The sequence below is a fragment of the Cynocephalus volans genome, chromosome 18, assembly GCF_027409185.1.
Source record: "Cynocephalus volans isolate mCynVol1 chromosome 18, mCynVol1.pri, whole genome shotgun sequence".
Lineage (NCBI taxonomy): Eukaryota > Metazoa > Chordata > Mammalia > Dermoptera > Cynocephalidae > Cynocephalus > Cynocephalus volans.
The window spans coordinates 16339683-16352497 of record NC_084477.1 but is presented as its reverse complement, the minus strand read 5'-3'; the positions used below and the strand labels follow the sequence as shown (position 1 = coordinate 16352497).

The following is a 12815-nucleotide window of genomic DNA, read 5'->3' as shown; positions in this document are numbered from 1 at the left end:
GACTGGTGCCACAGAGGCCCTAGACAACTGTTCGTGTGCTTACATTATTCTAAAATATAAGATTCTTCTATTAACAAAAATAACCAGCGAGGGTTCTACAGTGTGATTTCAAAGAAATAACTGTTGATTGCAGAGCTATGTGACACTCCTCCTGGAGAAAACAACTGATTTTCTGTTTTGTGCACAACGAGATGCTAATGTTTCCTAGTTCTCAGTGGTCCGAACATACTTGGCTGATCGTTTTCTAAGCAAATCGTTCAGTGAGCTGATAAAACACTGTTCTGACAAAACTTCAAATATAGTTGGTGCAGACCTGTCTGATTGCCTTGCCTTAGACACACTTTGTGCAGCAGGACACAGCAGGATGCCCGCTACACCTGACAGGTGTGCAGACACACCAGTAGGAGCCCCAGCCTCAGATCCCAGCACTCACCTGTGTGGTAGCAGCTCCGAGCACAAACCCTCCCCATAAAGAGAGGGTTAGGGATCAAGGTTATCCTTTTATAGTATGCATTGTCATTATCTGTCCTAATTATGAGTCACTTGTTCAGCCCCTTCCGTCCGAGGTGTGCCCAAGAGCACGCCTGGGAGCTGCCACCTGTCCCCACACCATGGAGGTCCTTGGGAATCCTGAGGTGAGGGACCCGCTTGAGTCCCCTGTGGCATGGGCAGAAACTGTCACCCAGAGACACCAACCCATCTCAGGACATTCCTGACGCTGCCTGTCACTGAACATCGGTGCCCCAAACAAACCAGCATTTGGAAAGGCAAAAACTCCAGCTCTTAAGAGGAAACTGTCCCACGGGCTCTGCTAACATCTCCCTGCTCTCCAGGAGAGCCCTCTGCCTCACACGATGCTGAGGGAGATGTATGGAACACGTCTAAAACTACTGCACAGAATGTAAAAAAAGCTTGGAACAAACATCTGTAAAACATGAAGATGACTCTTATCAGATAGAAATACCAATGTACCATTGTAACATTTGCATTTACAATAAAAAGGTGTATGTATCACTATAAAACTCTTCCTCAAATAAGCCATTTGCAATTATTGATGTGATTTTTTGTTGTTGTTGTTGCTTAAACTTAAGATTCCACATCAAATTTTAGTACCAAAATGATTTCTAATCTAGGAGGCAATATCATGCAAGCTGTACATAAGACACGGATCAGTTTTTGAGAGAAAAAGAGTCATACTAACTCATTGATCGAGGTTTAAATCTAGACGCTCTCTCTGGAGAGTCACCGCAGCACCATGCACAGGGGGCACACCCACCACACGCCTGTGACACTGCATTGTGACACTCCTGTGTCGCATGCCAGCACAGCAGAACACAATAACCTTAGTACACACGGTACAATAGCTAAATAGCTCTGACCTGCCTTGCTTTGTATTCTTGGAATGCGATTTTTCAACAGAGGCATCTGCATAGTTTTCACGAATGTTGTAAAACAGACCACTGGTATTTTTTTCTCTTTTCTTTTTAAAAATAGATACAAGGCATCCCTTTCCACCTGCCCCTGCAAAACCTAACAACTGAAAGGGAAATTGGAAGGCATGCTAAAATTAGGGAACATACTTTTTCTTTTATGATGTCTCTTACACAGCAACTTTAAGAAACCACCAACTTTGTGGGAATTCAAAGGGCCCCTGACCTTGTGCATTTATAGAGACTCTACACTCACACTGTCAACAGCACATTTTTATTTCTATTGCAGGCAGCTTTTTGAATATAAGAACAGAGAATACTGATTTCATTTTTTATGTAAAAAGCAAGGAAAGAAAAGATATTTACAGAGAAATATAAACACCAACATTTCAAGGGTTTAAAAAAGATTATTCCTGGGAGGGGAATACATTTGCTTAGTCAATCCCTGAAATGTACACTGTTGTCTTAGTAGGACGGCCACTGCCTTACCCGGGGCACTCGGTCACTTCGGGCTCCTCGGGCGGGGGGCTGCCTTCTGATTTCTTCCAGCCAATGATGTATTTGTTCGCTGTCCCTTGTCTGTGGTAGGGCTTAGATGTGGACCCAGGAACCTGCTGACAGCTACTGTGAGACACGATGTAGACTTTGGATGTGTCCAGAGATCCAGTGTTTTTGGAGCAGTGTGCCGAAGGGCTTCCTGAATGGTGAGACCCACTGAGGAGAAAACAGACAGAAGCCAGGATGGAATCAGAGTTAGGCAGTGCCGGACACGGCCAAGTTCACGGCCACGGCTTTGCTCGGTCCTCCTCTGGGAGCCCACACGAGTGTGTGAGGCAGGTGTCACCTTTTTTCGACCATGCGGCAAGGGAGAAAGCTCACTGTACACAGGCTAAGGCTGCTCATGTATGAGCTGGACACCTGTGGCAGGAAGGACATTGAACACACGGTCAGGGAAATCTCATAGAAAAATAGGCATCATATTTAAATTGACAATTCAAAAGAGAGGAAACTCAAATGGGGAATAAACACGAGAAGGTGCTCAATCGGCCTCAGCTGTCACAGGGGAATGCCAACGCACACCACCGTGGAATATCATTCCACACTCACCAGATGGGCAAAGACAGTACCCACAGTTAGCCAGAACCTGGAGCAGTGGTGTCCTTGTGAAAGCGCACAGAACAAGTGGGGTGTCAACTATGAAGGTGTGCACCTGCAGAGCACACGATCCAGCAATTCCGCTCCTAAGTGTACGCACTCAAACCCCTGGACAGGTGTAACTGGAAACACAGAACCATGTGACAAAAGCATTGATCTTCATAACTCCCCAATGGTGGCAACGCAAATCATCAATAGTGCAAGGATATCCAATAAATAAATATGAACAAATACACAGAATACTCTACGAATGAATGAACTGAGGCTACACACAATTTGGGTAATTTCACAAACATGACGTAGAGAAAGCAGCAAGTCACAAAAGAATACGATGATCATGAATCTATTTTTTTTTCTTTTTTTTTTTTGTCGTTTTTTCGTGACCGGCACTCAGCCAGTGAGTGCACCGGTCAGTCCTATATAGGATCCGAGAACGTCGCCGCGCTCCCAGCACAGCACTCTACCAAGTGCGCCACGGGCTCGGCCCATGAATCTATTTTTTAATAAAGTTCATAAACTGGCAAAACTAGAAGATATGCTGTTCAGGAAAACATAAAGAAAACGAAGGAATGATTATCACACAAGCCAGGTTAGTGGCTGCCTCAGGGGAGGAGAGAAGGGGGTGTGCATGGGTGGGACCCAGACAGCGTCCAGACACAGCCACGTTCCAATCCTTAACCTGTGGCAGTTACATGGGTGTCTGCTGTGTCATCGCATGACACAGCAGTAACAACACTGAAACAGACAGAACTCCTCAAAACTGTAAACATTTTAAACGTTAGCGGTTAAGCTAAAGCCAGAAAGCCTCCCCCTCTGAGTGAGGAATTAAGTGCATGGTGTGGCCACCATCAGAGAGCTAAAGACCTTTTTTTAAATCAGAAAGATTAATAGTATAAGGTTGTATAAAAAATAAGTAAAAACAGAGATTAGGAATTGCCTTATAAATATGAAAAACTTCCAGCATTTAAACGAAGTTCTAATGTCAGATTTTGGAAAGGCGTGAGACCTTCACGCTCAGAACACCTGACACACAGGTGCACTGTGAAGACTCCTGGGCCCCAGTGCCAGCTCTGTTACTTACCAGAGAGCTCCCGGACAAGTTCCTTAACCTCAGTTTTCTCATCTGTAAAATGGGGATAATAACACTATCTACCTCAGCGGGTGGCTCTAAAGATGAGCTGAGTTACTATTAGTGAAGCGTTTAGAACAGTGCCCAGCATTATCCAAATGTAGTCAACTTCTTAAAAAGCGATCTATGAAAGGATTATTCACAGTGGGAACCTTTCTAGCAAAAGATTTTCCTACAGGGTTCCTCGGGCAGCAAGCTCCACTGGTATGCTGAAATCTTATTTTATTCTGGAACCCAGAACAAGCACACACCTTTTCAGAAAAACCTATGTACAAAGCAAGTGTCACTCAAGAGAAAAACTGTATACAGTTAAGAATGATATTAAAATGGGATTTTTTAATAGAGGCTCAAGAGGAAATCAGGAAACAAAATAAAGGGACCCATCTTTGGGTCTTTGCACTTTGGAAAACACTGCCATGTTTAAGAAATCAAACAAAACACCTCACCTACTCCTACAAAGTAACTGAGTTGCTGGGGCAGGTCTGGAGCCCCTGAATATGACCACAGTCCCCTCACTCTAGGCCCTGATGGTGGGCCTGGGGGAAGACGCCGTGCTGCCATGCCAGCAGCATTGGCCCAGTGAGACCCCAGGCATGGGCAGAGCAAGGCCACCTGGCCCCCGCAACCTGGGGGATACAGTGGGGCCAAACAGGCTCTGAGAAAAGAGCTGAGGGATGCTTTCCACTTACCAGTTAGTGAACTCCTAACACGAAAACCCCTTAACTAGATAATAGGCTCTGCAGGCCTGTGTATTATTTTCCCAAGCTTCTTGTTTTGAAAACTTCAGATCTACAGAAAAGGCACAGAACAGTAGAATACACGTCCATACACCTCCATCTAGAGACACTAATTGTTACTATCTCACTACCTCTACACATATTCCTCTCTGAACCATTGGGGAATTAGTTGCAAACATCACCCTTCCATATTTCAGCAATTTCAGCATGCATTTCCTGAGAACAGGACATTTTCCACCTAGCAGCAATGTGATTGCCGCAGGCAGGAAATCAGGCCGGTGTGCGGTTCTATTATCTAATACTCAGTCCCTGTGCTGGGCTCCCAGCTATCCCAACAATGCTTTCGCTTTAGTGTCCCCTTGAGACCCTGAGGAAGGACGGTGCACGGCCTCTAGCTACCCAGAGCACCATGAGTTTCAAGGCCTTCGATGATTCCCGAGATGTGTCATAGTTAAAGGCTGGGGTAGGGCTGACAGGCTGCATTTTGTGAAGGTTACTCACATGCGCTCCTTGAAATGACCAAATGACACATTTTTGAAAGTGTGGAGTGGATAGTGACAGCATGATCACAAACCACGTATTTCCCATTTGTTTTATAAAAGATATTTTTCTAATTAGACTTGATTTTAAAATGTCTTTTATCCCAATAATGAAGCATTTTAAAGATAATTCTAAGAGCAAGTGCATTGAAACCATTTGATGAGTCTGACGGCACAAATCTGTGTTTCGTGGCAGCAACATCATTATAAAGGTTTTCCCCGAAGCTGGTCAACATTCTAGAAATTTGGCAATAAACTTGTCATGAATCCTTTCTTTGTAAAGTTCTTATGTTGGATTTACCCTGCCAGCTTCCAGTCGCTTGTTCTAGGCGAAGGGTACGGCGATACGACCGGTGACAAACAGAGTCACACGAGCTGTTTACGGGAGCATCCAGAACATGGAATTTTTATTTATTTCTTTTTTTTGCAGTTGATTTAGTTCACGTTGCAAAACCTTGGGTAGGCTACCACGAATGCTGCTGTGTATTCTGAGCTCTTATCTAAGTGTCCTGCCCTCGCAGGAAGGAGAAACTGTGTTTGCTGCGTTAAGAGACCCAAGCAGCAGAAGACAGGTGAGACACAGGCCTGTCCTGCTTAAGAAAGGACTCTGCCAGCCCTGCCTCATGAGTGTCACTGTCTTAACAGGCTTTAAGTCCTCCTTTCACCTCCTCCATACAATCCAGGGTCATCTGTGTCCTCACTACCAAAATCCACTGCTGGATGGCCACTAGGGAGTGTGCGTGTTTGCGCTGGGCTGGGCGCGGTGCCAGTGCTGTCAGGGGGCAAAACCAGGATTAGACAATTAGAGTAGTCCAGAGGCTGCCTGGGCTCTGATGCTGTGACCTGGGATGGGCAATCCCCATTCCTCCTGCTGCTCGAGGTCACCCAGGCACCTCTTACTAGTCTGGTCAGTGCATTCCTATCGGGTACCTTTCTAGATCCTCCCTGCAGTGGATGTCCAGGAGCTGCCCACCATGTGCAAGGAGCCAAGCCACAAGCTGCAGGTGCAGGTGTATAGGACGGCCATGTCCCCGGCAGCCCCCACATGCACGTGACAGGCTCCTAATGCTTGGGATAGGGTGTGACTGCATGCGGGTAGCTAGCCCCTGAGACAGCTTACTCTGCACTTCTGATGTCTGGGCCACTCCCGGTCACATCCCAGGCCCTTGGGCAGAGGCTGCAGCACCTCCAGGGACAAGCACAGCCCCCCCCAGGGCCTGGCATTCCAGAGTCTGCAGAACCAACCGCAGTGGGACTGGACGGGCAGGGGAAGGTGCCTCCGTGTGCACAGAACACGGGGCAAATGTTGTAAATCCAGCTCCCCAGACCCCGACCTCCTGAGCAGGTCGGAAGACACACAGGAGGAAGCAATAGAAAGATTCCACTTAATGACATAATCCCACTCTGAGCAAAAGCCTACAGCGCAGGCTGAGATGTGGCTTCAAAGTCACCGTCAACTAAGAGTCACAAGCACAGGGCAGTCAGTGGCAGAAGATTCTACTCGCTCAACAGACATCATTCCACAGCAGCTGTGCCTATAAATATCAACTATGTATTTGATAGATATAACATATATTTGATGTTTATAGCAAATGCCTGTAAATATCCCTACCTCTTATAAACGAACATGCTCTGAAGGCAGTTTCCGCAGAAATTCGATTTAAGACTGATACAGAACTCTGTGTGTGATGTCAATTACACCTGTCTAAGGAGGTATCAGGAAATCAGCTGCTTTACAAATCCTCTAACCTTTGAGTAAGATGTTAGAAGGTTATAAAATCCCAACATTTTTTTCTTTTTAGAGTATGGACAATTTTGAACTGTTCCTGAAATTAAGTCAGGTAACCAAATTCACCAATGATCCTTACATATTATTTTAGTCAAATTATTAAGCAGAACTGGTAAAAAGTAGTAGAATGTCTATTTTGAAAATACTCCCCACATGCTAGGCTCCTCTGCCCCAACAGACAGAAGGCAGAGACGTGGTGGACAGCTGGATTTCTGCTGCCTGGTGTCTGTCCCTTTTTCCCGGTCAGATGTCACTCTGGTTTTCTTGCAGGGAAGTGGCTATGGTCACCTTCCTCAGCAGCATGGCTAGTGGAACTGACCCCAGCCCCAGCTGCCTTGGGCAATGCCACCCCTAACCACTGTGCGTAAAGCCAGGGACATGTGAGGGGATATTGTGGGGGGGCAGAGACTGGCTCTTCTGCAGAAACTAGAGGACTGCCGCTTTCTTCCTGGGGACAAGGAGCGAGAGGATGGGTGTCACAGGTATCACAGCTGTTTTTAGCCAAAAAGAGAAAGCTGAGATTTTGGGGGATGTCATGTGGAACCCAAAGGGGAAGAGGACCCGGTCTTGGGTGGTATCACTTGAGCTGCTAGGTGAAGCAGACCTTTGAGAACCCTGGATGTTTGGGTCCCACGAGCCCAAACACTACCTTGGTTGTATGAAGCAATTCATGTGGAATTTTCTTTACCTCATAACACGGATGTCCCTGAGTGACACTCCATCTCCCCTCAGCAGTGTGGAGTGAGGAAGGGGAGGTCAAGGGGGGAGTTGGGAGGGCAGAGCCGAGAGCACCAAATGCCCTGAGCATTTGGTGTCCCCAGGTCCCCAGGTCACCAGGCTTCTGGAAGCACACCCCCCACACCACCCCAGCACATCTGACCTAGTTCTGTGGCCTCTGGATGGGTCTGGGGAAGGGTCAGATGGGGAGTTGGAGCTGAACCAGAGAAGGCCGGGGAGACAAAGGGCAGGCGGCGGAAGGAGTTGAATTCTGTCCGCAGTCAGACCTGCATAAATGCATCCTCACCTCGTCCTTGAAAGTGAAGGTGGGAATCACAGATTTCGAGTTTCAAGACTGATGTGCAGACATATGTCAAACAGAAGTGCAGACCACTCCCAATGAGAGACTAAACGTCTGCGCATGGAAGGTGACCCCTCCCCAAGCAGCCCGTCTTTCATGGCTAAGCCCCAGTGGCCGGCAGAACACACTGTCACTGTGTTACACAAGACCTCAGCCTCCCTGCTGCCAGGGCGCAGGGACAAAGAGTTGTGTGCGTCCCTGCCAGGGACTCAGGGTGCACGCCCCCCTTGTGACTTCCTGCCACACGTCAGCTTCCACCCCAAAAACTGCAGGGACAGCAGGCTCATCCTGGACAGAGATGACCAGAGCGATTAATATCTCCATTGACTTCGCACTCAGATTTAAAGTAAGGGACCACTGCGTCACAAACGAGGGACTTACTAACCCGCAAACCTTCACCATTAGATTTTAGAAACCTGCGCTTCCTCCGAGGCCAGACAGCTGGGCCCACGGTGACAAGCCCTCCACAGCCCACGCCACCAGCTCACCTGGAGTGAGACGAGATCTCACTGAGGTCGCCCAGGCTGCCCTCGGTGGCACTGCCAGTGCAGACGGTGGCCGCGTAGCCATGCACGGTGTACATCTTGGCTGGCTCGTCATCGGGCCCCACGTCGGTGGTGTCAGCCCACGGCTCGGCCCGGCTGTGTGTCAGGGACCTGCTGTCCGCCAGGTGCACGGGGCCCAGGATGGTGGTGGGCATGCAGGGGGCCGTGTCGATGCCGCTGTCGGTGGAGGCCCCTTTGACGTAGGTCAGCCCCAGCAGGTCGGACTCCATGAGGTCCCCCGAGCCGAAGTGCTTGTCGTCGCTGTTGCTGGAGGTGTTGCTGGAGAGCGTGTTGCTGCTGGAGTGACTGGAGCAGCTCTTCTCCCCAATCTTGAGAGGGAAGAGAGGCAGGGTTGTCATGTGGGGCCTGTCCTGGCTGCTCCCACCCAGATCACAGAGCTCCAGGCCGGGGACCTTGCCCGACCCTCACCACTCACTCTTCGGTGTGGGCAGGATGGGGTGTTCCTTCTCAAAAACATCTTGGTTTTGTGCCAAAGTCCCTGATCCATAATTCTCCCCATACAGGCATCTTTTCTAAGTCTCTGCTCAATTACTAGTGAGTAAAGCACATCAGTATGGCCCTGCTGTCACCGACAAGACAGTAACTGACACAGGTTATAGAAACTGGGAAGGAACATGGAAAATTAATAAATGGAAGAGAGCAGCCATTTATCAAGAAGATGCTTCTGTGACAATTACAGTGTGGCCCTGAGTCTGGGGCAGAAGACCCAGGTTTGAGTCACAATGGTAAGAGTTTTTGGGGTCACCTGCCCTCTCCGAACTCACAAGAGTCCCCAGGACTAATTGGACAAGGCAGATGGCAGCTGAAGACCACAACATAAACAGTCGCTGTCTCTCCAAGAGAGCCCAAGTCCGGTCATCCCCAGCGTCACAGACACGGGGCTCTCTTCAGAGCGAACAGGTCTGAAAAGGAGTCAGTGCTCTGGGGTCTTTGCAAGACAAAAGGCAAATGGAACAGAAGAAATGTCCCTATCTGCCCAATATGCTCAACAGACACGGTCCCTCTTGCTAGCTGGGAAAACCAATAGGACCTACGGGCTTGGGGATCATGGGGATAGGCCATGCCCTGGTCGACTCTGAAGGGGTCTGGCCTTTTTTTATTTCACTCCATCCCATCCGATTCTCAAGCAAATCTCTTTGATCTTTTCATCACCCATGGGTACCCTCAAGCCTCTGCCCACGTCCTGCCTCGCTTGGCTGAGACCACTGTGACAGCACCGCCAAGGTGGATTTAAATGGATTCAAGACAAGGTCTCGGCCACAGCTCAGGGAGTAAAAGTCGCGTGTGTCCACCACTATGGATGCCATAAAGATCACTGAGGTCACGTTAAGGGAGAGGAAAGAAACAACGTCATTCAGGGGCACACAGATCACCCTCACCTGCAAATCTCCAACACAAGGTACCTTAAAACGTGGTCTCTATTTGACAACAACCAACAACTCCCGTTTCTGAGTCTCAGCGAACACTATGTTCGACTTAGCTGGTCTCCCGCGAGCCTCACCTCCCAGGGTAAACAGGGTGGCAGGTGCAATGCCCACGACCGTGCTCTCACCCGACCTGCGTGGCAGGTGGCTGCTGCTGTGGTTATTATGACTTGTCCGTGACTGTACGGTCACGTCTGCTTGTGGGCAGAGTGTCCCCAGCCACACACACCACTTCCCAGTTTCCATTTCTGTATTATGCACTAAGTAAGTTAACAGATGAAACGGGGAATGGGATTTACTAACTACCACACTAAATATCAAGGATCAAAAGGCTCAAGGATCGTGGCTTGGCAGTCATTTTCAGTGTGACTTTCCTCTGAGGTCCTTTACAAACCGGGGAGATTTTCCCTTTGTCCTCCCCTCTAAGAGCCCTGGGAGGCAGCGGGTGCCCGAGAGGGGCCCTGGCAAGCACCACACACTGTGAACTGGGAGGCGTCAGGCATCCCGGCTAAGTGCGTGGCTGGCTTCCAGCAGAGGACTCACATGCGACAGCTTATTGGGGGAATCTTTGCAACTTCCATCTTTCTGCAGGGCTCTTTCTTTATAGGAACTCAGGACTTTGGAAGGTGGGCCATGCCATTTGGTTTCTGTCACAAAAACAGAGAAGAGTGCAGTTTCTAATTTCAGTATTAGCAAAAGAGTAAAGAAAAACAGGGGTCAAACAAATGGTTTGGGACAAATGAACAGGAATGCAGTTCTGGGACGTTCTGGTTTTACCCACGGATATGTTGTCACCAGAGTTGAAAGACCACCATGGAAGTAAATGACACATTTCCGCAGGCACTGCCACACCACAACCAACCTGACCACACCCTTCCTGCACCAGGAGACTCCACTGGTCCCCTGAGCCTGGTGCACTCACCAAACGTGGCTGAAGGAATGAATGAATGAATGCATGCATGCATGCATGCAGGAGTGTTGGAGAGGATGGGGCAGGGGAAGGGGACGGAGGCGGTAGGTTCTGCCCAGGAGTGCCCTGTTACCCGGGTGTTGGCTTCCTTCCACTGTGTCCTCCCGCTCGTGGGCTCCATCACACTCCACAGGGCCTGAGCCCTGGTGCTCCAGCAGCAGAGGAGACTGGCACCTGCGGAGAGCACAGAGCGAGCTGTCCTTCCCCGCCATGCCACCAGCAGCAGGGCCACAGACGGGGAACCCCGTCAGAAGCCACTTTCTGGCAAATGGAAATGCAGCATCTGATGGCCCAACCCTACTGGAGAAGCTAAAAGCATCTGGAATCAGGGAATCTAGTTTCACCATGAGGTCAACAAAGGTCTCGAATGACAGCCATTTACAGATAAGAAAGGCTGTGAAGACAGGACTGTCCCAGGAGAGACGATGCCCCTGCCAGCTAGAGGAGCTCACTGGTTTTTCATTTTGTTTCTATTTTGTGCCTAAAAACATGCACTGATACATCTTGAGATTAAATTTTGTAAGGAAAGAAAATATGATTAACTCTAGGCTACATCCAAGTGGTCTCTGTTTTCTGAAAACCCAAAATAGGAAAATATAACCTTATGAAAGAAAGAAATCAAAGAAAACGTATTCACAGTACAAAGTGATCTTATTTACAGAATCCTGGTTACAAAGATCCCGGTTTATAGAAAAAGCCGGAAAAGATTTTTCCATTTCTTAAAAAACACAAAACAAAACCCAAAACTGCCCTCTACTTTTAAAATGCAACTTTTAAGAACTGCATCTTTTATCTAAGGTAAGGGGCACATGTAACTCAGACTACAAATATCTCTAAGGAGAAAAGCGGGTGCTGGGGAGAGAGATTTCCCCCTGCGCCCGTGCAAGTGGAGACACAGGCGTCCCTCGAGGTGGGGCCGTCCCTTTGACCAGCTGTCCCCTCATCTAAGTTCCCTAACACGGCAGCGGTGTGGCTCTGTCACAAGGCAGCCACCCTGCCTCAGGGGCCGGAGCAGGCCACAGCTCAGGACAGCACCGTGCCACCTCACCATCCCCTTCCCAGAGGCGTCACCTGGGCTCCTGCACCCGGGGCCATGCACACGCCACCAGGGATGGCCCTGGGCTAAATGCACTCAAGCAACGTCCTTTGCTTCTCAACAGGAAGCAAGAAAAGACACGTTTCCCTGTTCTGAGCAGAGTTCCCTTGATGCAATTTAAGTGAGTGGTAACCTCCAAAGGCCACTGTCTGCAGAGTCCCCAAATCCTGGATTTTCGTGTTCAGAGAGCCTTCCTTTCCTTATCAAAAAGAAACAACAGGCAGGCTCAGAACATAGACAAGAGGGTGCTCCCTACCCAGAAATGACGAGCTTTCCAACCTGGACGAGTCACTTATTAAAAGCATGACTGGCATTTTCAAATTCCACTGATGGCTGTGTGTACAGCAGGTGCACAGTAAATGCTTTTGAATGGGTCACAGAGAAAACGTAAAAAGGAGCGGTACCCATCATAGGCCACTTGCGGTCTCCACGGTCCACTCCCGCCGGGTCCCGGGTCACTGGAGGACGACTGATTGCTGGGTGAGCTCCTGCAAGGTGGATCAGAATCGTTAGCAGCGCAAAGCATTCCGCCTGCACCTGACCTGGCCTGCTTTGTGTCATGAGTCAACTTGCTTCAACAATGACAAAGAAAAGAAAACAGAATGAACCACGGGTAAATAAACTGGAGTCATCGATGCCATGAGGTATCGGGTGGTTTACGGTTGGCAATTTGTCACACGAACGAGTTGCCGCAGGTTGAGCCTTTGCCATCAAAGATTTAAAGCACAGATAATGACCGCCCCTCCCCAGCGGAATACAAAAGAACAGTAATACAACCCCCAGGAGTAAAGAATTATGAAAACATTGCTAATTCTTGTTATATGAAACTTAACGCAAGTCACGTTTTGGTTCTATATTTAAAACCTATGAAGAGAGAAGAACCAAGATTTGGCAAAATCACT

The 12815-nt window shown here is 48.7% G+C and overlaps 1 protein-coding gene across 1 annotated transcript in view; it reads right to left on the bottom strand.

The window, feature by feature from the left end:
• The window catches only part of SIPA1L2 (signal induced proliferation associated 1 like 2), a 103436-nt gene that overhangs the window by 26260 nt on the left and 64361 nt on the right, over nucleotides 1-12815 (bottom strand). Inside the window, exons 10-14 of the mRNA XM_063082693.1 lie at nucleotides 12318-12401; nucleotides 10891-10991; nucleotides 10391-10494; nucleotides 8346-8731; nucleotides 1920-2144 (exon numbers count right to left, since the gene is read on the bottom strand). Of these exons, the coding sequence (XP_062938763.1) occupies nucleotides 1920-2144; nucleotides 8346-8731; nucleotides 10391-10494; nucleotides 10891-10991; nucleotides 12318-12401 (900 nt within the window). The remainder of the gene's footprint in view (nucleotides 1-1919; nucleotides 2145-8345; nucleotides 8732-10390; nucleotides 10495-10890; nucleotides 10992-12317; nucleotides 12402-12815) is intronic.